General features: G+C 38.7%; 1 protein-coding gene across 4 annotated transcripts in view; it reads right to left on the bottom strand.

The window, feature by feature from the left end:
* Window positions 1-25094, bottom strand: part of RASGRF2 (Ras protein specific guanine nucleotide releasing factor 2) — a 259593-nt gene that overhangs the window by 107581 nt on the left and 126918 nt on the right. For all 4 annotated transcript variants that reach the window (XM_047778205.1, XM_047778206.1, XM_047778207.1 and 1 more), the window contains 5 exons: window positions 24113-24273; window positions 23095-23161; window positions 22447-22583; window positions 9097-9179; window positions 336-584 (listed from right to left, as the gene is read on the bottom strand). In XM_047778205.1, coding sequence (XP_047634161.1) covers window positions 336-584; window positions 9097-9179; window positions 22447-22583; window positions 23095-23161; window positions 24113-24273 — 697 coding nt within the window. The remainder of the gene's footprint in view (window positions 1-335; window positions 585-9096; window positions 9180-22446; window positions 22584-23094; window positions 23162-24112; window positions 24274-25094) is intronic.

The raw sequence follows: 25094 nt of genomic DNA, 5'->3' as shown, positions 1-25094 counted from the left end.
CCAAATCAGAGCCGGCAATTTAACAAGGCCCCCAGGTGATGCTTATGCATATTAAAGTGGTCAAAGTACCATTGTTTAAAAAAAAAAAAAAAAGAAAGAAAACCCCCAAACAATAGAGTGATCTTCCAAATAATCACAGAGCAAGCAAAGGCCACTTGGAAACTTCAACTGCCTCCCTTAGGAATTCTCTGTGACCTCTCCTCACCCCCTTCTACTGGCTGGGCCTGCTGAGTTCCCAGGCAGGCCAGTAACTGGCAGAGCAGGGCTGCCCAGCTGCTTGGCGGCCCAGGGACCAAGTGGGCCACACGTTCCTCACAGGCCAGTCTTGGGCCTACCTGACGGGGATCGAGGTGAAAGGCCTCTTGTATATATCGGAAAGCTTCCCCAGCACCACGGCTGCTGTGGTGAAAATCCGATAGGTGTGCAGAAAGGTGTTGAGGAAATCGATGCTAAGAAACCGCAGGTCTGTCAGCCGCTCCAAGAGGCGCTCCACGCTAGCGTAACGGATCTGGGGCACTTTGCAGGAGTTGAGTGTTTTACTGAAGCAAATGTCGGTGTCATCCTTGTGAAGACGGGCATCGGACCTATGCACAGGGTGGGAACATGAGGATAAAACCAGGGTGCGGCTGCCTCTCGGCCCCTGAATATTTCAGTATTTGTAAACACACACAAATATTTCAGTATTTGTAAATATCAAAGATGAGATAGTGAGGTTACAGGGAGATGGGCCCCTGGGCTGAGAACAGCTGGGATTTGTCAGGTTGAGTAAAATAGGCCTTGTTTCTCTGACATTTTAAGAAGAAAGTTAATGAGAGGAGCTGACCTCTGCTGGGGTAAAAATTTGACCACGTCAATCACTCTTAAGGTCAAGGAGATCTCCCCAACTACACATGTGTAGAAAGATTCCTGGGGTCAAAAAGGGAAGGGTGCTACCCCATAATAGGTGTTGTCAACCTTCCCATAGGCCATTAGGCTGGAATTCGTCTTGGCTAAAAGACGCATGCGCATATCTGGGAGAGCCCTGGGTCCAATCAGGTATGAGAAATAAAACAAGATAACTGGCCACTGGAAAACAAAGACTCGGAAGAACTGCCCTCTATAAGTGATTTAAGTCACCTCTCTGGCCAGTTCCTCATTCAGGAGGATACCCGTACCTTCATCCTTCTTTTGAGTGTGTATCCTCCTTTTGGCGTGCCCTGCCTCAGTCTTAAATAAAGTACTTTCTGTGTGCTCCCCCAAGTTGTGCTGTCCTCCCTCCTAAGAAACTTTGCACCTGTTTTTCAAAGTTTTTTTTTTTTTTTTTTTTTTTTTTTTGCCATTTCTTGGGCCGCTCCAGCAGTATATGGAGGTTCCCAGGCTAGGGGGCAAATCGGAGCTGTAGCCGCCAGCCTACACCACAGCCACAGGAACTCGGGATCTGAGCCACGTCTGCAACATACACCACAGCTCACGGCAACGCCGGATCCTTAACCCACTGAGCAAGGCCAGGGATCGAACCCGCAACCTCATGGTTCCTAGTCAGATTCGTTAACCACTGCGCCATGACGGGAACTCCCTGTATTTTACATTTTTGCCTCCTTGAAAGATTCTTGCTTTCAATGGAGGTGAGAATCTGCGCCGCTCTGCTTTTAGCCTCTAACCTCTAGTGGTCTAGTGGCTGGGACTCCTGATTTTCACCCAGGCTGCCCAGGTTCCATTCCTGAGCAGGGAATTAAGATCTCACTTCAAGGCATCACTCACTGCCATCTCTCCAAGATCAATAGGACATTTTACATACAACAAAGCAGGACTATAAAAACATCAAACATGCCATTATAATTTAGGAAGGTCAGAATTAATTGTGGAGAAGATAATAATTTATTTCTCTCTGTGAATTCCTTCTGCAGGAGAAGAAAAATAATTTTGCCTCTACCCTTCTGAGTTCTTGGCTGAGATCCTGTAATAAAAGACAGATGAACAAGAGAAAAATAAACGAATTTATTAACATGTATATCTCACGTATACAAGGCAAATAACTAGAGGAAAATGGGACTCTCAGAGAGGGGGCTTAGAACTGACTTAAATACCACCTTAATAGGGAAAGGGAGGTGGGGGTATGTAGACCTCTCAGGGGAGAGTAAATTGTTTTTAGGAAAGATGAATGAACCCTTGGAAGAACAGATGGGAGGTATGACAGTGACAGTTTGACTGGGTATGTTGACATCTCTTCTCTCCTGTGACAAGAGTCTGTCTTCCATGGTTGGGAAGGGGATTTATGGCAACTGAGTTCCTTTGGAAGGATCTGTGTTTAGGCAGATATGAGGGATGCAGAAAAAGCCTCTCTTTGCATTTGCTCTCTCTCAAGTGCCCATAGTGCAAAATAATCAATATGCCTAAGTGGCATATTTTAGGGTGGCATATTCTGCAACCCTTCCGGTCTTTCTCTGGTTCAATTATGTTTCTTTAGGAAATGAAAGCCAAAACCCTGTGTAGGAGGGGCATTACTTATGCCCTTAACCCAAAGCACCAGAAATGTGCTTTCAAAGTTAAAAGTGACATGAGTTCCTGCTGTGGCACAGTGGGTTAAGGATCTGACTGCAGTAACTCGGGTCACTGTGGAGGTGCAAGTTCTGATCCCAGCCTGGCACAGTGGGTTAAAGGTCCAGTGTTGCCACAGCTGCAGCTCAGAGTCAATCCCTGGCCCTAGAACTTCCATATGCTGTGGGTGTGGCCATACAATGACAAAAAGGAAAAAAGCAACAGGTGACACCCTCCCCACGGAGAGGGAGACCCAGATGTCACTGCTATCCTCTGTGGTTATTTCTTTTTCTCACTTCTAATTTTGTGTGTTTGTGCTTTCTCTCTTTTTTTTTTTTCTTGATTAAACTGTCTAATAGATTATATTATTAGGTATTTTTCCCTCTGGAAGCAGCTTTTTGATCAATTCTACTGCTTCTCTTTATTTTAATTTATTGACTCCATTCTTATCTTAATTATTTCCTTTCTATACTTTCCAACAGTTGATTTTGTCATTCTTTTTCTAACTTCCTGAACTGAATACTTATCCCTTTCATTCTTTCTGGCTGATTAAGGCATTTACGGCTATTCATTTTCTGACTGCAGTTTAATCCGTAAGTTGTATGAAACATGTTTTCATTATGTTTTCAATATTCTGCAGTGTTAAAAAAAGTCTTCATTGAAAAAAAAAAAAAAAGAATGGGTGTCATGTAGGCAGTGAACTCTCCTGGAATAGTACCCACCTGTCTGCCTTCAGGCCTGGGCTTTTCTCATTCTGCAAAACCTCCCATCTGGCTGCTCCTCAAGCCACCACCCTAAGGCCCTTGCACTGGAAGCCTGCAGCAGCCTCTCCAAGTGGACAAGCAGATGGGGGGGCGCGGAGGAGGGGGTGGTTCACAGAGTAGCCCTCAAGATCCTTGGCTGTGCTCAGAACCCCCAACCCAGGGCGCACCTTTGTTAGAAAAAGAGGCCAGCACAGAGGCCGGGTTCCTAAGACGAAAAGCCTGGAAGCTGAGGAAGCCCACAGGACTCCAAGTGGGACTCAAAGAAATGCACGCCTTTGCTAGGACTACCGGTAGCCATCACATTCCTGTCTGATACCCAGTGTCAGAACAGGTAATCAATGAAGTCTTGGATTTCACCACTTGATTAAAGGCCACAGGGCCAGAGATGTTCAGTGAGGCAGTTGCCTAAGAATCAGCTGGCTTGTTGTGAGTGCCCTTAATTAGCCCTTTCAGCACTTCAAGGGATTATATATTTATTTTCTCTGGATAAGAAGAAATCAATAGCTTCCTTAGCTTGCTCTTGGAAACGCTCCACCCCAAAGCAAGCTCAGTGCAGGCAGAAGTACTTCATTTGCAGGCCTGAAAGAGCATTTTAAATGAGCAGCTTACTTCTGACAAGGAACTGGCTCAGGGTGGCCTGTTAGTTTTAGTCACATTACTGATCTCGAAAATACAGAAGTGCATCTCTTGAGATTCTTGGAAATAGCCTGGCTCTTTTTTCCACTTAATATGTGACCCTCAACCAACTTTACTTTTCTTAATTTTTCTCATCTCCCTTAGAAACTTTTATAAATCAGTCTGTCTAGGGGATGGCTAATCAAGGAAAGAGCATTTTCTCCCACCATTTTCCCACCCCAAATCTCTATTTTCTAAGGAAATTGAGGACAACTATTATTAAAAGAAAACAATGGGAGAAAATAGTTTCAAACAATGCAACTGACAAGAGCTTAATCTGTAAAATATACAAACAACTTATACAACTCAACAGCAAAAACGCCAACAACACAATTGAAAAATGGGCAAAAGACATTTCTCCAAAGATATACAGATGACCAACAAGCACATGAAAAAATGCTCAGCATTACTGATTATTAGAGAAATGAAAATCAAAACTACTATGAGGTACCACTTCACACTAGTCAGAATGGCCATCATTAATAAGTCCACAAATAACAAATGCTGGAGGGGGTGTGGAGAAAAGGGAACTCACCTGCACTATTGGTGGGAAGGTAAGCTGGTAAACCACTATGGAGAACAGTATGCAGGTACCTCAGAAAACTAAATATAGAACCACCCACCATATGACCCAGCAATCCCACTCTTGGGCATATATCCAGACAAAACTTTCCTTGAAAAAGACACATGCACCCACATGTTCATTGTAGCACTATTCACAATAGCCGAGACATTGGAAACAACCTAAACATCCATTGACGGGTGAATGAATTAAGATGTGGTATATATATACAATGGAATACTATTCAGCCATAAAAAAAGAACCAAATAATGCCATTTGCAGCAACATGGATGGATCTAGTGACTTTCATACTAAGTGAAATAAGCCAGAAAAAGAAAGACAAATACCATATGATATCACTTATATCTGGAATCTAATATGTCACAAATGAATCTTTTCACAGAAAAGAAAATCATGGACTTGGAGAACAAACTTGTGGTTGCGAAGGGGGAGGGGGAGAGAGTGGGATGGACTGGGAATTTGGGGTTAATAGATGCAAACTATTGCTTTTGGAGTGGATAAGCAATGAGATCCTGCTGTATAGCACAGGGAACTATATCCAGTCACTTGTGATGGAACATGATGGAGGATAATGTGAGAAAAAGAATATATATGTGTGTGTGTATGACTGGGTCACTTTGCTGTACAGTAGAAATTGACAGAATACTGTAAATTGACTATAATGGAAAAAATAAAAATCATTAAAAATTAAAAGAAAACAAGCCTTCGCCAATATACATAAAATATATCACTTAAAAGGATATATTCACCTAATAAATGTCATGATTTTGAATTCTAATTTAGTTTGGAGTTTTGCATCTTTGAGTATAATTACTTCAAACACTAGGAGGAAAAAACATATTGCCACCAATATGAAATTAAAACTGACTAATTAAATTACTGTCCTTCAAAGTTACAATTACATTTTCATTTTAAGTAAAGAAATTAAATATTAAGAAATTACTTAATTTTCTTTTATTACACTGAACGAGAGCTTACATTATTTCCTAAGAGACCCTCTAAGCCTCCTATGATAATAACAACTTCTCTTTGGTAGACACTTAAAACAATCTTGAGACATCAAACCCAAATCACCTATTGTAATTAGTAAGTTTTTTGGTTTTGTTTTGTTTTTTTGCTTTTTAGGGCCACACATGCGGCATATAGAAGTTCTCAGGCTAGGGGTTAAATCAGAGCTGCTGCTGCCAGCCTACACCAAAGCCACAGCAACACAGGACCAAAGCCACATCTGTAACCTATACCACAACTCACAGCAATGCCAGATCCTTAACTCACTGAGCAAGGCCAGGGATTGAACCTGCATCCTCATGGATACTAGTCGGGTTCGTAAACCAATGAGCCACAACAGGAACTCCTATAATTAGTGAGTTTTAAAAGGAAGTGAAATCCCACTCTTGGGCATATATCTGGACAAAACTTTCCTTGAAAAAGACACATGCACCTGTATGTTCACTGCAGCACTATTCACAATAGCCAAGACATTGGAAACAATCTAAATGTCCATCAACAAATGAATGGATTAAGAAGATGTGGTATATATACACAATGGAATACTACTCAGCCATAAAAAAGAACAAAAGAATGCTATTTGCAGCAATATGGATGGGACTAGAACTTCTCATACCAAGGGAAGTAAGTCAGAAAGAGAAAAACAAATACCACATGATACCACTTATATCTGGAATCTAATATATGGCCCAAATGCACCTTTCCACAGGAAAGAAAATCATGGACTTGGAGAACAGACTTGTGGTTGCCAAGGGGGAGGGGGAAGGAGTGGGATGGATTGGGAACTTGGGGTTAATAGATGCAAAGCATTGCCTTTGGAATGGATTAGCAATGAGATCCTGCTGAGTAGGATCTATAGGGAACTATATCTAGCCACTTATGATGGAGCATGATCATGTGAGAAAAAAGAATGTATACATGTATGTGAAACTGGGTCACCTTGCTGTACAGTAGAAAATTGACAGAACACTATAAACCAGTTATAATGGAAAAAACAAAAATCATCATAAAATTAAAAGGAAGTGAGTGCCTGAAACATAATGCCATGTCAATAACAAGACACAATTAAGGGAGGATAATTTTTTCTTTTAACTCTGCAAAACACCTTTTTTTTTTTTTTTTTTTTAAATCACATGTAGGCGGAGAAAGGCGTAGGAGGTAAGAATGCAGAATTTAGGGCAGAATAGGGCCATGGTGGAAACCAACAGAAGGGAGAGAGACTGCAAAAATCATCCTCTTTTTTTCTGAGGAGAGGCAAGCTCAATGTCACAGGGAAAAAGAAAAGGAAGAAAGGTATGAAATACATGAAACTCTTCCTTGAGAATACATCTAGTATAGTATAGGTGGGCATCAAAACATGTGTGACCCCAATAGGAAATCCTTACAGTCCAAGATAGGGGTTTCTATTCTCATAGGAGAGTGGTCCCAACTTATCACAGTGTCCCCTTGGTGCACCCAAAAGTAGGAAAGTCCTGTCTATACAAGACGTAGTTAAACAAATGAGATTGGACATGGACATTAGTGAAAAGGCCATCACAGAGGCCAGAAGATGCGTTCAGGTGCCAGCCATAAATGAGTCAGGCACAAAACTAGTTTTCACCTATATTAATTTTTTTGTGGGTGTGTCTTTTTAGGGCCACACCCATGGCATATGGCGAGTCTCAGGCCAGGAGTTCGAATCAGAGCTGCAACTGCCAGCCTACACCATGGCCATAGCAACATGGGATCCAAGCCTCGTCTGTGGCCTACACCACAGCTCACGGCAACACTAGATCCTTAACCCACTAGGCAAGGCCAGGGTTCGAACCTAGGTCCTCATGGATGCTAGTCAGATTTGTTTCCCCTGAGCCACGAGAACACCTCATCTGTATTAAAGTGAACAAAATGTATGTATAGCGGGTGAGCAGCTGCCCTATAGTTTAGTTGCTTATAACTTGGCTGCAAATTCTAACTTACATATTCTCATTCTGAAGCACACCGGACTTTAATGGCTGTTTAACCTTTAAGAAAGTACTTTTCAAAATGAATTAAAATAATGTATATTACTCCGTGACTATTACAATAAGAATACTATGGTAGAAAACTAATAAGACTAACCCAGTGGTGTGAATTTAAAAATTATGTCATAATTTAAACCTTTTAATTTAATATTCCATACTTGGTTTTAATTTTAGTATCATATGTTTTAATCTGTTTTTTTAAGATTATATTAAAATAACAACCTAAAAAACTCAATGCAAAAGGAATCTTTGCTTGAGAGTTTTAAAATGACCCTACCCAAAGTATTTTAAAATTTGACTAGTAATTTAAAATGGTATTCTTTTATATTTTTTCTGCAGTAATTTTGGCACTAGAGTAATGTACTCGGCCTTCATCTGATACAATAATTGATAAGTTTTAAAGTTTGTACCATTGCGATAGTGCTAATTATAATTAATACCTGTCAGAAGAAAAACGTTAATTTTTTTTTTTCTTAAGCAGCTCAGACCTAAAAAAATCCACACAAAAAGCCATGGAAGACAGAGACAAACATTTTCTTAGCTTCATGTAACTTTTTTGGAAAGATATAATAGGGCTGCTTTAAAAAATACATTTTAATCTTAGAACTTACACTGCAAATAACCGAAAGAAATGAGAGTAGGGAACAATTAGGTCAGCTTCAAATTCCTCCCAAAACAATTTTTGAATTTGGAGACAGAAAAACTTTCATATAGAGAGCAGTGGCACACAGTTATTGATCTAATGTCTTATTTTAAAACTATAGTTTCCTGGAGTTCCCATCATGGCTCAGCAGAAACAAATCTGACTCGCTCAGTGAGTTCAGGATCCAGTGTTGCTGTGAGCTGTGGTGTAGGTCACAGATGCAGCTCAGAATTGGCATGGCTGTGGCTGTGGCGTAGGCCAGCAGCTACAGCTCCGCTTCGACCCCTAGCCTGGGAACCTCCATATGCCGTGTGTGCAGCCCTAAAAAGACAAAAAATAAAATAAAACTATGGTTTCCTTAATGATCACATTAAATTGTAAGTTAGTTTTGGTAAGAAAACACATAGAGGGTAGGATGGCAGCCTTGGGCAATAGCCTCTGGGATAAACGCACGTATAGGCTGTGGGTAGATGGAACCACCGAAAATCCAGTTAATCCATTTTGAGTCTTCAAAAACCTGAATGTATCTCTACAACCAAATCTGACTAATATGATTTATACCCACTGAGAAGACAGCTAAAGAATCTGCCCAACTTTGGTTCACCCTCTGATACATCTGGCTATCCTAACTTTTTATATTGACCTTGAAATTTTTGATAGGCTTTTGTCATTTGTAGCAGCATGAAAACTATTTTTCGATGTTGTGAGTCAATAAACTATGCATCTGAATAACCATTTGGATAGTCTTATTATTTATAATGTCATATCATGAACTGTCACATTACTGTCAACCATCTTCCACAGTATGAAGCCAAATGCTACCGAAGCAATATTTTATGCAGGGTTTTACATTCTCGACCAATCTGATCTTGCTTAAAACGTAAGAGAAAGGATTACCACACTTACTTAATCATATGTGGCACAGTGACTTTGGAATTTTCTTCAAACACTATGGTCATTAGACCATTACACCGTATGTTGTCCACACACTGTGAAATTAAAAAACAGACAGTTACAACTCACATGAAAACTAGGCAGAATATATCGTCCCAGAATTATTTAGAGCTGCAAAAACAATTTAGTTTCACATCTGTGCACACAGGCGCGCGCACACCACACACACACACACACTTGCCACACACACCAAACATTACACATTGATGAACAGATTCAATATCCAAATACCAAAACTGTGCAGCTGGAAAATTCCTGAGGATGGATATAAGGGCTACATTTTCCTGGTAGGTGTTCCCCAAGGATTCTGAGCACAATGTCACAACGGCACAGTTCTCTAGCAATCACTAGAGAATTAGCACTACTAGAGAAGTTTACACCTTCATTGACTGACTCTGCTATATTCATTCTATGCCCTAGTGGTTGGTAGGTTGCAGGCAGAGTAGAAATGGTGGCTTCCAAAGTGGGTATAGAGGGAACATTCCTGAATAGAATCAAAGCCATTTATGACAAACCCACAGCAAATATAATACTCAATGGAGAAAAACTGAAAGCCTTCTCACTCAAATCTGGAACAAGACAGGGATGCCCACTCTCACCACTGCTCTTCAACATAGTTTTGGAAGTCCTAGCCGCAGCAATTAGACAAACAGAAGAAATAAAAGGCATCCAAATAGGAAGAGAAGAGATAAAACTGTCACTGTTATGCAGATGACATGATACGATACATAGAAAACCCCAAAACTACTTGAACTGATTAATAAATTCAGCAAAGTAGCAGGATATAAGATTAACATTCAGAAATCAGTTGCATTTCTACATACCAACAATGAATATTAGAAAAGGAATACAAAAATATAATACTTTTTAAAATTGCACCTCAAAAAATCAAATACCTGAGAATACACCTGACCAAGGAGGTAAAGGACTTACATGCCAAGAACTATAAAACTTTAATCAAAGAAATCAAAGAAGATGTAAAGAAATGGAAAGACATTCCATGTTCATGGATTTGAAAAATCAATATTGTAAAAATGGCCATACTACCCAAAGCAATCTACAGATTCAATGCAATCCCCATCAAATTACCCAGGACATTTTTCACAGAACTAGAACAAACAATCCAAACATTTATATGGAACCACAAAAGACCCAGAATTGCCAAAGCAATTCTGAGAAACAAAAACCAAGCAGGGGACATAACTCTCCCAAACTTTAGGCATAACTCTCCCAAACTTCAGGCAATATTATAAAGCCACAGTCATCAAAATAGCGTGGTACTGGTATCAAAACAGACAGACAGACCAATGGAACAGAATAGAGAACCCAGAAATAAACCCTGACACCTATGGTCAATTACTCTTTGACAAGGGAGGCAAGAACATAAAGTGGGAAAAAGAAAGTCTATTCAGCAAGCATTGCTGGGAAACCTGGACAGCTGCATGCAAAGCAATGAAACTAGAACACACCCTCACACCATGCACAAAAATAAACTCAAAATGGCTGAAAGACTTAAATATAAGACAGGACACCATGCAACTCCTAGAAGAGAACATAGGCAAAACACTCTCTGACATCAACATCATGAATATTTTCTCAGGTCAGTCTCCCAAGGCAACAGAAATAAGAGCAAATATAAACCAATGGGGCCTCATCAAATTGAAAAGCTTTTGCACAGCAAAGGAAACCCAAAAGAAAACAAAATGACAACTTTCAGAATGGGAGAAAATAGTTTCAAATGATGCAACCGACAAGGGCTTAATCTCTAGAATATATAAACAACTTATACAACCCAACAGCAAAAAAGCCAATCAATCAATGGAAAAATGGGCAAAAGACCTGAATAGACATTTCTCCAAGGAGGATATACAGATGGCCGGCAAACACATGAAAAAATGCTCAACATCGCTGATTGTAAGAGATATGCAAATCAAAACTACCATGAAATACTACCTCACACCAGTCAGAATGGCCATCATTAATAAGTCCACAAATCACAAATGCTGGAGGGGGTGTGGAGAAAAGGGAACCCTCCTGCACTGTTGGTGGGAATGTAAACTGGTACAGCCACTATGGAGAACAGTTTGGAGATACCTTAGAAATCTATACATAGAACTTCCCATATGACCCTGCAATCCCACTCTTGGGCATATATTAGGACAAAACTCTACTTAAAAGAGACACATGCACCCACATGTTCATTGCAGCACTATTCACAATAGCCAGGACATGGAAACAACCCAAATGTCCATCAACAGATGATTGGATTCAGAAGATGTGGTATATATACACAATGGAATACTACTCAGCCATAGAAAGGAACGACATAATACCATTTATAGCACCATGGGTGGAACTAGAGTCTCTCATACTGAGCGAAATAAGTCAGAAAGAGAAAGACAAATGCCATATGATTTCACTTATAACTGGAATCTAATATATGGCACAAACAAACCTTTCCACCGAAAAGAAAATCACGGACATGGAGAATAGACATGCGGCCACCTGGGGGGAGAGGGAGGGAGTGAGAGGGATCAGGAGCTTGGGGTTATCAGATACAACTTGGAATGGATTTACAAGGAGATACTGCTGAATAGCATTGAGAACTATGTCTAGATACTTATATTGTAACAGAACGAAGAGTGGAAAAAAAATGTATACATGTAAGTGTATCTTGGCCCCCACACTGTACAGCGGAAAAATTAATTAATTAATTTTTAAAAATGGTGCCTTCCTTGGATGGAATGCACCATCTCTCTCACAAGCAAGCTCTGTACCTGCTTCTCAGTGGGCCTTTTGGCCAATAAATTCCCCAATTTTACCAGTTTCTCTAGCAGTTTCTATTGGCAACATGTTGCTTTGGTGAGGATATATATACTTTCTCCAATTTCTGGCATACATCCATCCCTGTTCATCTTCTATTTTCCTTCTAAGAGGACAACTCAGGAATTTGCTAATTTTCTAATTTTTCCTAAAGGGCTCATTTCCTCTGCCTTCTTTATTTATATCCATGCCTTATCAATTTAAAATTTCCCTTTGCAATTACTTTGGGTTGGAGAAGGATTTATTTTGAATTACATATATTTCCTTTAAACAAAGCAGAAAATGAAAAAAAAAAGATTGAAACAATTTTTGAAATCATAAATTACTTTTAGTTATTAGGATACCATGTAGTCCTTTACGAGTGCAATTAAGTGCTGTGAAGAAGCTCATTGCCAAGTGATTTCACATAGCCCTGAACCCAGGGTTTATTCCTAAACCCCGGTGTCTAACAAAAGAGTGAATATGCCATATAAGAAACTTTGGATCAATGACATTCCCTGACTATTCATTCTACTTAGCATATCAGCTATTTTCATACCTGTTTTTCCCTAAAAAATTTGTTTCCTTAGGTCTTACACCATTATTTCAATGACCAAGTACAGAGGATCTCAACTCGTGGGAAGAAAATGGAATATTTTCAAGTTCCCCTTCAATTCATTTCCTTAAGCATCTGGAATTTGGAGTTTTCTTTTTATATGACTAATTATGGTTATCCAACTATAAATTAGATGATATGTGCTTACATGTGAGTTTATAGAATATCTTATTCACACAGGTGGATTATAAAAATACCTATGGTAAGAAAAAGTCAAGATAAGTACAAAAATCAGAGAGGAGTTGGATAAAGAATGGAAAATAATAAGATGAAGCCTGGGATCAAACCACCATACATACATTATATTGAGAAGTCCCAAACACTTGCTATACAGGGTCCTCAAAATTAGCTGAGCTATGGAGCAGCCAATTTAAAGGGGGCCACAAAGTCAGCTACAAAATCCATGTTATCTTAACCTGCATCCAGAGGAAAATCATCTCTTGGGTTCTCATAAAGAAAGCATTGAATAATGTCATGAACAGCATGACATATATATATCCTCAGCAAAGCAACATGTTGCCAATAGAAACTGCTAGAGAAACTGGTAAAAAACAGTAATTACAGGTTTTACCAAATCATTTCTTATCAACTTCCTCAACACTGGTTGATGGCTATAATTCCAAATTAACCACTTTGTGGTGGGCCCCAAAGAATAGGATCCTGCCGTAGCTGGTCTGGTTCCAAGCACAGATTTCATACACTTCAGAAAAGCATGTGTATGGGCTGCTCATTTTTTTTTTTTTAGCCACGCCCATGTGGAAGTTCTTAGGCTGGGAATCAAATGTGTACCACAGCAGTGCCCTGAGCTACAGCAGTCACAATGCTGCATCTTTAATCTGCCGAACCACCAGGGAACTCCTGGGCTGCGCTTGTTTAGGCCAAAGACATGCTGCCTCTCCTATCCTAGTATGTGTCAGTTTTGAGCCACAGAAGTTGAATGTGGTATTCTTCCAAAAGTCTTGAAACTGCAATATCCTAAATTAGTATCCAGTTGTAAAAAATCAGTGTTTCCACAAGTGAGCCAAGCTACTCACTGGTGAGGTATCCTCTTGAACCTGAAAACGGCCACAGGACCTCTAAGGGAGAGCTCTCAGGCAGGGCCAGATGCAAAAAGATACCATCAACTCCACTGCTAAGAGCGAACACACATTGGAGAACGAAGAGATGAGGCTGGCTGGTGTGTGCGTTTATGATGGAGTCAGCTGCAGTCAGCAGTCTCGAATCTGGGTTTTGTCCAGAGGCAGATGGGAAGTCACTACAGGTTTCTAAGTGGCCTGTTTATGTTAAAAGATCTACAGCTGGCTTCATGGAGATAATTCACTGAAAAGAGGGAGGAATGAATGAAGAGATCATCAGAATGAGACTCTGAGTCATAAATGAAATGATTCATGCCTCCTCAGAGACAGACGCTGGGAATGAAAAGGAAGAGATGGAGATAAATATTTTGAAGAAAAAATATAAATCGATGAGTTACTGAAGAAAACCAAGAGAAAAAAAGCAGGGTTAAAAAAAAAATTCAAAGATGACTATCACTAATAGGCAGTTTTTAATTAGAAAATGCAGTAGCTACCATAGAAAGTTGACAGAAGACTGCAAACCAGCTAAAATTGGAAAAAAAAATTACATAAAAGAAGAAAAAAAGAAAATGCAATGGAAATGCAAATATATTTAAAAGCAGTAAAGCATGAACAAATGTCTTTTGAATGACACAGATCCTAACCCAAACTAATCTATCTTTTGGATTCTCAAAGGCACCAAGAAGATGCACTGATTATATGGCATTAGGGATTTGATTAAATGAGGGTCTCGGGTCTGTGTTTATTAAGTACTTACTACATGACAAATACTGGGCTAAATGCTGGGAGATGAGGACAGGGAGCAGAGAAAGGATACACGAAAAAGCTTCAAAGATGAATAAGGCAAGCCACTGTAAATTCACTTTCCTAATTCCAGTGGGAACTGGATTAGCATTCTCCCTATTCTTATGAAACTATGAGTATGGGGTTTGGGGGGCATGGGGAAAAAAGCTGTATGAGGACAGATGGTGCACAGAGACAGGGAGAGGAAGGAGAGGATAAGAGAAGCTTCATCCCACGACCTTTCTAGCTATTCCTTAGACTTTTCACTCTCAATGTTTCTGAGCAGAATGAGGATGCTACCTGGGCCACCAGCACAGGAAGTGGGAGGGCAGAGACGCTGTGTGGTGAGACTTGTGGGATATGAACAGTGTTCCTTCAGTTTCATTTAACATTCTAAGCAATGGCATAGTTACACAGACAACAGCTTTAGGATGACTTGGGACCTGGGTTCCATGTTTAGATTGTTTTCATTTTTTAAAGTCTTATTGAAATATAGTTGATTTATAATGTGATAATTTCTGCGATACAACAAAGTGATTCAGTTAGACATACAGATTTTCTACTTGGTTCACTGACAGATCAGCCTGGTCCTTTTTACACAGTGATCTATTCTTTTCTTTCCTTCCTCTTCCTTCCCTCCCATCTTCTGTTCCTTCCTTTCATAGCTTTGTTTTTGCAATAATTTATTTTATTGAAGTATAGTTGATTTAAAATGTTGTGTTAATTTCTACTGTACAGCAAGGTGACTTTGCTACACATATAGGTATAGTCTTTTCCATAGCTTTATTATACTTTAAACACTCTTTCGCATAGTCTTTTCTAAGTTATCACTCTATTATCTCAAGTTCCAGCAGTGCTGATTAAACTGCTCACTGGGTCCTTCAACTCTTGCTTGGGACAGATCATTTAGTCACAAGATGTGTATTTTTGATTTTGAGTACATTGTCATAAGCCCTGAATTGTTGAAGTGCTGCTAATGCACTGACTTCAGGTTTGCCTCTACCAAGCATTCTTGAGAGAGCAACAGTCCAAAAATTGTTTTTGCATTAATTTCTCAGTTTGGAATTTTTGCACCATGTGAATAACCTAAATCTGAATTTCAAATCCATAGGCCATAAACACATTTGTTTTTTCCAAAGGAGAGTTTTAAAAATACAGAACTCAAGACAAAGACAAACTTCCTTATGTCGCTCCTGGCCTAATCAGTTTTTTTGAGTTCTTATTTCATAGAGGGGACAGCCTTTCAATGCTCAGGCTTTAAACAGAGATCTCAATTCCTTTAAGAGACCCCAAGGTTACCTCTCACCCCTTTTGTTAATATCTCTTGGGCATGGGACCAACATCCAATATAAAATCATTCCCAAGTTCCTCAGTCTTCAGTTTACATGCTGTCTGCCCTGACTTCAAGTTCCCTTGTTATTTCTGCCAGCTAGAGATTTCCCTTTATATCTGTAAGTATCACCAATGTATTCAATTTCTTTATTATACTGGTTTTATGTATTAAAGACCTCTGGTTTTATAACTAAAGGGGATCTAAATTGGAGCAGCCCTCACCATGTCAGGATTGGAACTTGAGATAAATGTTTTAGATCCAAAAGAGAAGATTTATGTGACCACTTCTGAACATCTCATTATCCAATGTCAGATCTCATTCATAAATCTTTCTGATTCACTGTGTTAAGCATGAAAATTATTTTCAATGGGAAGAAAAAGAAATTTTCACATACCATCAAGTTCCAGGAGAAGAAAATATATATGAAATCTGAACTTTATATCAAAATACCAAGAAATAAAAGTCATATTTATCTGTACAAAACAGTCTTTGAAAACGGACAATGTTTAACCTATCTTTGGGATAAATATACATATATATATATATTTTAAATTATTTATATATATAATACATGTGTTAAAATGTATAAAACATATTATGGTATATTTATGATAGAAGAGTGGTTTTGAAATGAACACCTTCTTTTTTAGAGGCTCCAAAGACAAGCTGCTGTAACGACACAGGTATGAACAAATAGGACTCCTGAAGGCTCAGAGTCCACCAATTCTACTTCAATCAAAGTATTCTGCTTTTATTTCACTTCCATTTGGCATTTTCAGTAATGCTGCACTGAAGAAAGTGTTCTCATCCGGAAAAAAAAAGTTAAACTACAACAGAATTTGTATTTAGGAATGTGTGTATGAATATATTAGAAGCCATGCTATATATTCATGATCATATAAGTATGTATCTTGGTTGTGTTGGGGAGAAGAGATTGAGCCCTGGGAAAATAAATACAGTTCACTCATTTTAAGAAGAAAGGCATGAAAATAACCAGGGTGTCATATACCTTTAAGGACCCATTGAATTTATGCAAATTACTGTCAATCTTAATTGGATAACAGAAGCAGATTCCTAGGTCATAGCTATTCTAGTTCAGTTTGTGATGACTATGACTAGGGTGGGGCCTGATAATATGTAAATTCACAAAAGCCCAGGTAATTTGATGCTAGGTCCTTGAAGAAGGGTTAAGAATGGCTTGTTTCTATAAAATTGGATTGTGATGATCATTGTACAACTATAAATGTAGTAAGTTCGTTGAGTAATAAAAATAAATTAATTAATTAATAAAAAAGAATGGCTTGTTCAAGCAGGAGTTTTTTTGGTGAGTCTTGCTTAAGGCAATATCTGATCAAAAGTCAGTGGTAAAACAGACTGGATTAGGAAGATGTGGTATATATACACAATGGGATACTACTCAGCTATAAAAAAGAACGAAATAATGCCATTTGCAGCAACATGGACAGAACTAGAGACTCTGATCCTGAATGAAGTCAGAAAGAGAAAGACAAATACCATATGGTATCACTTATATCTGGAATATAACATAAGGTACAAATGAATCTTTCCACAGAAAAGAAAATCAAGGACTTGCAGAAAAGACGTGCGGTTGCCAAGGGGAGGGGGAGGGAATGGGTTGCTTGGGGAGCTTGGGGTTAACAGATATAAACTATTGCCTTTAGAATGGATTAGCAATGAGATCCTGCTGTGTAGCACTGGCAACTATGTCTAGTCACTTATGATGCATCATGATAATGTGCAAAAACAGAATGTGTGCACTGGGTCCCCATGCTGTACAGTAGAAAAAAATTGTATTGAGGAAATAACTATTAAAAAAATAACAACAATTAAAAAAAAGTCAGTGGTCTACTGTGTCACCATATTTTTGAGCTTCTTGACACTTCAAAGTAGTGGGAAGAAAAGTAAATTCAATTTTTCTCTTTTAATTCACCTTGTTATATTAAAGTAAAAAATTCCCTGTTGATTGCAGAGAGGCTATTTTAAGGGAAGAAGCATGACCATGTGCTACAAATTCATCTATACAAGGTCTATATTTTGACACATCTGCCCAAACCAAGAGGCTCAGAGGTGAATTTTAATTCTGCATTTTAGTTAATACCCATAATTATAGAAAAATCTGTTTAATACACCATTATGTATGACAGTAAGATATGCACAAATGACTGCACTATACTGAAATGAATGGTCAAATCTTCGGCCTCAGATTTTTCCCTATAAATAGATGAAAAGGGAAGAATTATTGGTCAAGACCATTAACCACTTGCACATTTTGTTGGAGGCACCAACAGTTAATTATGACCTTGCTGGTGGAGCTAAAAGTATAATTAATCATTCAAGCAATTGTTACTTCTAAAAATTATAGCTTCAAAAAGAGAGATCTGACAAAGTAAAAAGTCTTAATTTTTGTATGGCTCTTTATTGGAAACTAGGATTATGTCAATATTCAGGAACCACTTCATTATCTCAAATAAGAGCTACATGTGATTAGTATAACACGGTACAACAGTTTAGCAAGGTGGTATCAAGCCAGAAAAAAATAAAATTTTTCAAAACAAAGAGTGACAAAAATGAAAGGAGAAAATAATGGAGACCATATTCATAATTTGGATTGGAAAAAAATGTATTTCCCTAGTCTATAAGGATAGCTAGCTCCAACGAATAGATGTCCATCTGGTATAAACAGATAAGAAATAGAAATACTGGAAAATTCTAATCTCACTGTTAATTATAGACATGTAAATTAAAACCACTAGAAAGCCATACCACTTTTCCTTAAATCAGAAAATGTGATAAATGCGACAAAACTCAACATTCTCAGGACTTGAAAAAAAGCTGCACAGACACCTTGCTGATGGTATCGTGAAATGAGGAGTTTCATGTTTCTTGGCACATTTGGGCAGTCTGTTGAGTCATGAATCATGAAATCATGAGAGTGATCATGCCCTCTGTACCAGCCTTACCTGCTGTGGGCAAGATATACCAACAAGGGACCTTGAAAGGGGGAGAAACTCCTGCACAAAGATGTTTAGCATCACATCACATATTAAAGCTGAAACCTGGAAACTGCCCATATGCTTAATTATTCAGAAAGACCTAGAAAAGTGTTAACATGGTAAAACGTGTGTGTGTGTGTGTATACACACATATATACACAGTGTGTGTGTGTATATACACAGTAATATATATATTATTATCAGAAGACACCCAATATGAAGACTTAATAGGAACACAGAAAAATGTAAAAAGCAAAACAATGCATATATACACTGAGAGCCAAACTGTTTAATTATTTCTGTATGACAGGACTGTGATGGTTTTAGAGATGGAAACATCTGGTTTTCAGAGCAGAGTTTCTCTAATTTAACTGTGCAAAAGTGATCTGTAGAGGTTCTTAAACCTGGGGGGAGGGCGGTTATCTGGAACGTGGGTTCAGGAATCTGTATTTTTAAAAAACCCTCAAGTAATTCTATACAGTTGTCTGTGAAAAGTACTCTGATGCATATTTATTTAATGATCTGGGATAATTTTAGTTCCTTTTTGTGTCCATATTTTTACATACACATGATAAAATACTAAAAAAATACATTTTCAAACATTCCATAAGTTCATTTTATTAATAATGAATATATCCAAAGGCACACTTGGGAGAATGACCAATTCCATCAATGTATGTATAGTACATAATTTCCCTCATAAAATGAAAATGCCTTAAGCAGAGAACAAAGCCCGGTTGAGACGCAGGCTGCTTGGGCAGTAGGCTGGCCTCAATCAACAGTGTGGCACTCTGCTTCCACCACCCACCATTCAAACCCTGAAGATATTGTTGTTTTCTCTGTTGTTTCCTTCTCCAATTCAATTGCACTTACAATCTACTACAGTTAAACATCTTAGCCATAGCAACTTGGAAAAACAGAAAGAATCTGTACATTCAACTCAAGATGTAGTCTAAGTATCACAGATTGTGGAGAACAGACTTCTGGTTGCCAAGAGGGAGTGGAGGTGGGATAGGCAGGGAGTTTAGGGGTAGTAGGTGCAAACTATTAGACTTAGAATGGATGGACAACAAGATCCTACTGCAGAGCAGAGGGAACTACATCCAAACTCCTGGGGTAAACCATAATGAAAAGGGATGTTTAAAAAAAAAAAAAAAAAAGAATGTACATACGTGTATACATCGCTTTGCTGTACAGCAAAAGTTAACACTGTTAATTGTTAAGATTAACTGCAATCAACATTATAAATCAACTATGCTATAAATAAATATGAAAAAAGCGAGACAGATGTAGTCTCAGTAAAAAGACTCATTTGATGCTTCTGAGTGGCAAAATAGTGGATCCTTCCTTTAAAGGACTGGGCATAGAGTCATTCAAGCAACCCAGGGGTCTTAGCAATGGCTCACTGGGTACCCTAAGGAAGATCGCTTGGAGCCTGAAATTGACACAACACCATAAATCAACTCTAATAAAAATAAAATTTAAATATTTTTTAAAAAAACTTTTATCAACTCTGCATCTTAGGAGCCCCAGTTTACATTGTAAGGTAGAAACTATAAGCAGCTGGAAAAACAGCTTTGCCTACACTCCTATTCTGCCCACGCCTCCTATTTATCTTGGCCTCACAACACCTACAAAATTTTGTTGCATTAAGTTGTCTACTTCTTTTTCTTCCCTACTAGCCTGCCGATCTCCTTGAGAGCAGGGACCATTGCCATGTCCCTAGTAACCACACAATATCTGGCAACACATGGTGATTGCTCAATTAACACTCATAGAATCAATGGCTGATTCAGAGTTTCATAAGGTAAAAGATGCATTACAGAGACTTAATTAAAGTATTAATTCATACAGCATGGAGCTAATGAAAGTATGAATAAATTACCACAAGGATGTAATTATGCAAATATATAACATCTCATATTTTCATTCCCTTTTTAACCAGAAAAGAAGCACCTTCACTTCAACTATTTATTCACCATCGAAACAGCCCGGCGGGGGGCTGGGGGTGGGTGGTGGGAGAAGGAAAAATCCTGGTAGAGGATATTTAGAGTGCTAATAAAAGACCTGGATTGGGTTTAAGTCCTGACTCTGAATGAAGTTATGTAACTTCAGACAAATGCTTAGCCCTTCAACCTCAAGTTACTCACCTGTGAGATGGGACTACGATTTCTTTTTTTTTTTTTTTTGTCTTTTTGCCATTTCTTTGGGCTGCTTCCGCGGCATATGGAGGTTCCCAGGCTAGGGGTCGAATCGGAGCTGTAGCCACCGGCCTACGCCAGAGCCACAGCAACGCGGGATCCGAGCCGCGTCTGCAACCTACACCACAGCTCACGGCAACGCCAGATCCTTAACCCACTGAGCAAGGCCAGGGACCGAACCCACAACCTCATGGTTCCTAGTCGGATTCGTTAACCACTGCGCCACAACGGGAACTCCGGGACTACGATTTCTGCTTTCCTTCAGCATTGTATTGCAAGAGTCAAATGAAATTAAGTCTGTAAAATTTCTTTGACATATAAAAATAATTTTTTTTGTCTTTTTGTTTTTTTAGGGCCGCACCCACGGCATACGGAGGTTCCCAGGCTAGGGGGGTCGAATCGGAGCTACAGCTGCCTGCCTATACCACAGCCACAGCGACACAGGATCTGCGCCACATCTGCAACCCACACACAGCTCATGGCAACGCCGGATCCTTAACCCACTGAGCGAGGCCAGGGATTGAATCCACCTCCTCATGGATGCTAGTCAGGTTTGTTAACCACTGGACCACGACAGGAACTCCAACACATAAAAATAATTACTTTTGCATTCATTTTCCCCTAAGTTTTCAGTCACTGAGAAAAAAATTAATTATCTAAGAGCTATGATACAGCTCATATTTATACCCAAGTCTTATATATAAATTATTATGAGTTCTTCAGAAAAAGAAGGCAATGAAATCTATAGTGTAGGTCTTTCCTGTTTGCCCCAACATTCCTTGAGTTAACAACTTTGAATTACTAAGCTTTCTTTTAATATTTTCCTTACACGGCTTCCCTTTTCGTACCTCAGTTGGTTAATGGAGCCAAAATTAATATGGAACTTGGATTGAGGAATCCCCAAGTTCAATCATCCCTAGTTTTGATATTTTTTCAAATCCTGAATAAATGCAGCAGTTCCCTCACTGGGCATGGCTAATCAATGAAAGGTAAGCAAATCAGTTCCTAATTTTTTCTGTGTAAAATACAGAAGCTAATTTTCAGACTTTGTGTTACAGACAGTATCACTTCTTCGATCTGATTCCTTAATTTGTGATTTCTCACCAGAGTCCTTATTAGTTGTTTTTGTACCCCTCACCATTTTCCTACCTCAGTATCAAGTAAGCAGGAAACAAAAAAATCAAATGGGGTCATTGGGCAATTTATTACCAACAGGGCAATTTTAACACTGTTCAGCACAAGTGATTACTTTGACAGCTTGCACCAAAATGCCAGAAACAAAACACAATGACTACATTTCAGGTAAACTTTAAGCAAACACAAATGATCCAATCCATTTACAGAGCAGTGATCACAGCAACAAGATATAATTTTTTTAATAAAAATAAACTGACTCTAAAACTCCTTCCCCAAAGTTCAGGTTGTGAAATTTAAAACAACAACAAAAACCAATCTGTGGCAAAAGCCACCTGCTTACCTGACTTATGTCACTTGTCCAGGCAGCTTTCTCTTGGCGGGAAGGTGCTAACAAGACTACAGTGAAAGGAGCAGCGTCAGGAGGCTCCACCACTATTTTAAAATCCAGGTGTCCAAACACTTGCCCAGAACCTTTGGCTTCAACACACGTAAACCAGAGAGTTAGATGTGAACGCAAAAATATGAGTGATGTCTGCTTACATGTAGTTCTAGTAATACAATCAATGTGTCTCATTTCAGCAATATGGTGCTTTTCAGGCATAAGGATGGCTTGGTTAAGCTCATAGCAGATGAAGAAGCTGGCATCAATAGGTTACTCAGAGCTAGCATCCTACTCTCCTCATTTCATGGGTTTTTTTTTTTAATTTTTACATAAGTTCCTGAATTCCAACACTACTTCAATTTCTTCCTTCTCAGCCACAGAAAAGTCACTATCATGAGACAAATTCAGCAAAACATGAATTCCCATCAATGGTTTAACACAGCTCACAGGTTAAATGGTTTGACAGAATTTCTCATATATAAATGAACTCAGGACATTTACCCTTAGCTCCTGCCTCCTTAAGCAGCTCTTCTTAGTGGTGAATGAATTAAAAACCATAGGACTTTTTAATTCTAATATAATTCAAAGTGATAGAATGTGACTTACAGTCATCATCGCTTGCATCAGGCTCCTCGATCAATGTACAATCTATGAGAGAGAGAACGCCACCTGTCTGGAAACAAACCAAGTTTTCATTAAGAGGCTAAGAATCCTGCACAAGTTGGGAAGGTGTGATTTGTTAAACATTCCAATTGCCACAGAAGAAAACGGCAATTTTGCATCATGAAATAATTTTTCACTGAGTCCAAATTAAACTTCGATGTGTAAAAGTAATTGAACTCACTGAACATCCTTACTCTTCGACCTCATCCGACTCCCACTGCCAATATTGATGAAACTTAGCAAGTCAGTCTATGGGAGATTATAGGGCACCTTAGGGGCCCTATAGAGTAAATACAGCTCACTCAGCAAAGGGCAGAACTCTCCAACAAGAAGTGGCTGAAGCAGTAGAAAGCTGTGGCCATGATGTTGGATAATATTTTCAGGCACTAACAGAAGGTACAGACAGGCAAACTTTCTCTGTAAGAGGCCAGCTAATGAATCTTTTAGGTTTTGCAAGTCATATGATCTCTATTGCAACTGCTCAAATCTGCCATCTTAAAAAACCATGAAAACAGCCAGGGATGATATACAAGGAAATGAGGGTGTCTGCGTTCCAACAAAACTTTATTATTAAAAAGAGGTAGCAAGCCATGGGTCATAGTTTGCTCATTCCTGGTACTAAGCAAGATAAAATAGCATTTAGCAAATATTACATAATCTTACACTGTAGTACCTTGACAAGATTTTTGTAGCCCAGTGGGCATCAACGAGTAATTTTGTCCAGGTTATGATTTTAATTTCTCTTCTTTATGGCAATGCACACTTCAATTTCTATTACTTTGTATCCAGTTGACAACAAAGTAAATGTCAAGGCTGGTAACTGTACATGACCTCACGATGCAACCGTTGCAACCGTGACAATCTGTTTTATGACAGCAGGCAAGGGAAAGACACAACTAAATTAACCTTGAAGCCTATTAAGTGCATGGAATATAAATGGATATTCATGTAAAACCAGTACCTTGAGCAGATGCAGCTTTCCTCCTGAACTTCTTGTACAAATTAAAAAGTGTTTTGTAAATAGGAAGCATTGTCTTTCTCCTTCCTTTTTCAAAGACAATGAACCCAGGCGAACTTTACTAAGTTTCCCCCTCTCAACGGAAGGTACTTGAATAAGAGAACCTGGTGATCACAAAAGTGAAGAACATACAGTTATTAAAATTCTGTCAAGTGAGAGCCATTCCTGATACAACACTAGGGCCTGTTTCCCAAAATACCAAGGATTTATTTGATGCACCATTGGAACAAGTAAATCCCCTGTACTCTGAGCAGAAGAAACAATATGCTACATTTTAAGAGTCACGCAAATTCCTATTATTTTTGTAAAAACACTTTAGACCTGATTGTTTATCTATAAGCGGGAAAATAAGTTTAAAAAGAAAGCCAAACTAAATTCAAAGAACAAGGCACTTCTGCCATCTGTCCTTGGTAATCTGATATCCATCCATTTATTTACATAAGAATAAGGTACATATTGTATAATCACATATAGCAACAAAATAACATAATAAAAAGAAAATTGAATTTCTTCTTCCTAAAGCACTGAAGGTAGATAAACAGCATTAATACAGTACACTTTGTTTTTAAGAAACAAAATGTCCAAACTCTACTTAAAAGAGACACATGCACCCGCATGTTCACTGCAGGACTATTCACAATAGCCAGGACATGGAAACAACCCAAATGTCCATCAACAGAGGATTGGATCCGGAAGATGTGGTATATATACACAATGGAATACTACTCAGCCATGAAAAAGAATGACATAATGCCATTTGCAGCAACATGGATGGAACTAGAGAATCTCATACTGAGTGAAATGAGCCAGAAAGACAAAGACAAATACCATATGATTTTATAACTGGAATCTAATATCCAGCACAAATGAACATCTCCACAGAAAAGAAAATCATGGACTTGGAGAAAAGACTTGTGGCTGCCTG

The sequence above is a fragment of the Phacochoerus africanus genome, chromosome 4 (assembly GCF_016906955.1).
Source record: "Phacochoerus africanus isolate WHEZ1 chromosome 4, ROS_Pafr_v1, whole genome shotgun sequence".
In the NCBI taxonomy this organism is placed as follows: Eukaryota; Metazoa; Chordata; class Mammalia; order Artiodactyla; family Suidae; genus Phacochoerus; species Phacochoerus africanus.
The sequence above is the reverse complement of the archived record's forward strand: the minus strand, read 5'-3'. Positions and strand labels throughout refer to the sequence as shown.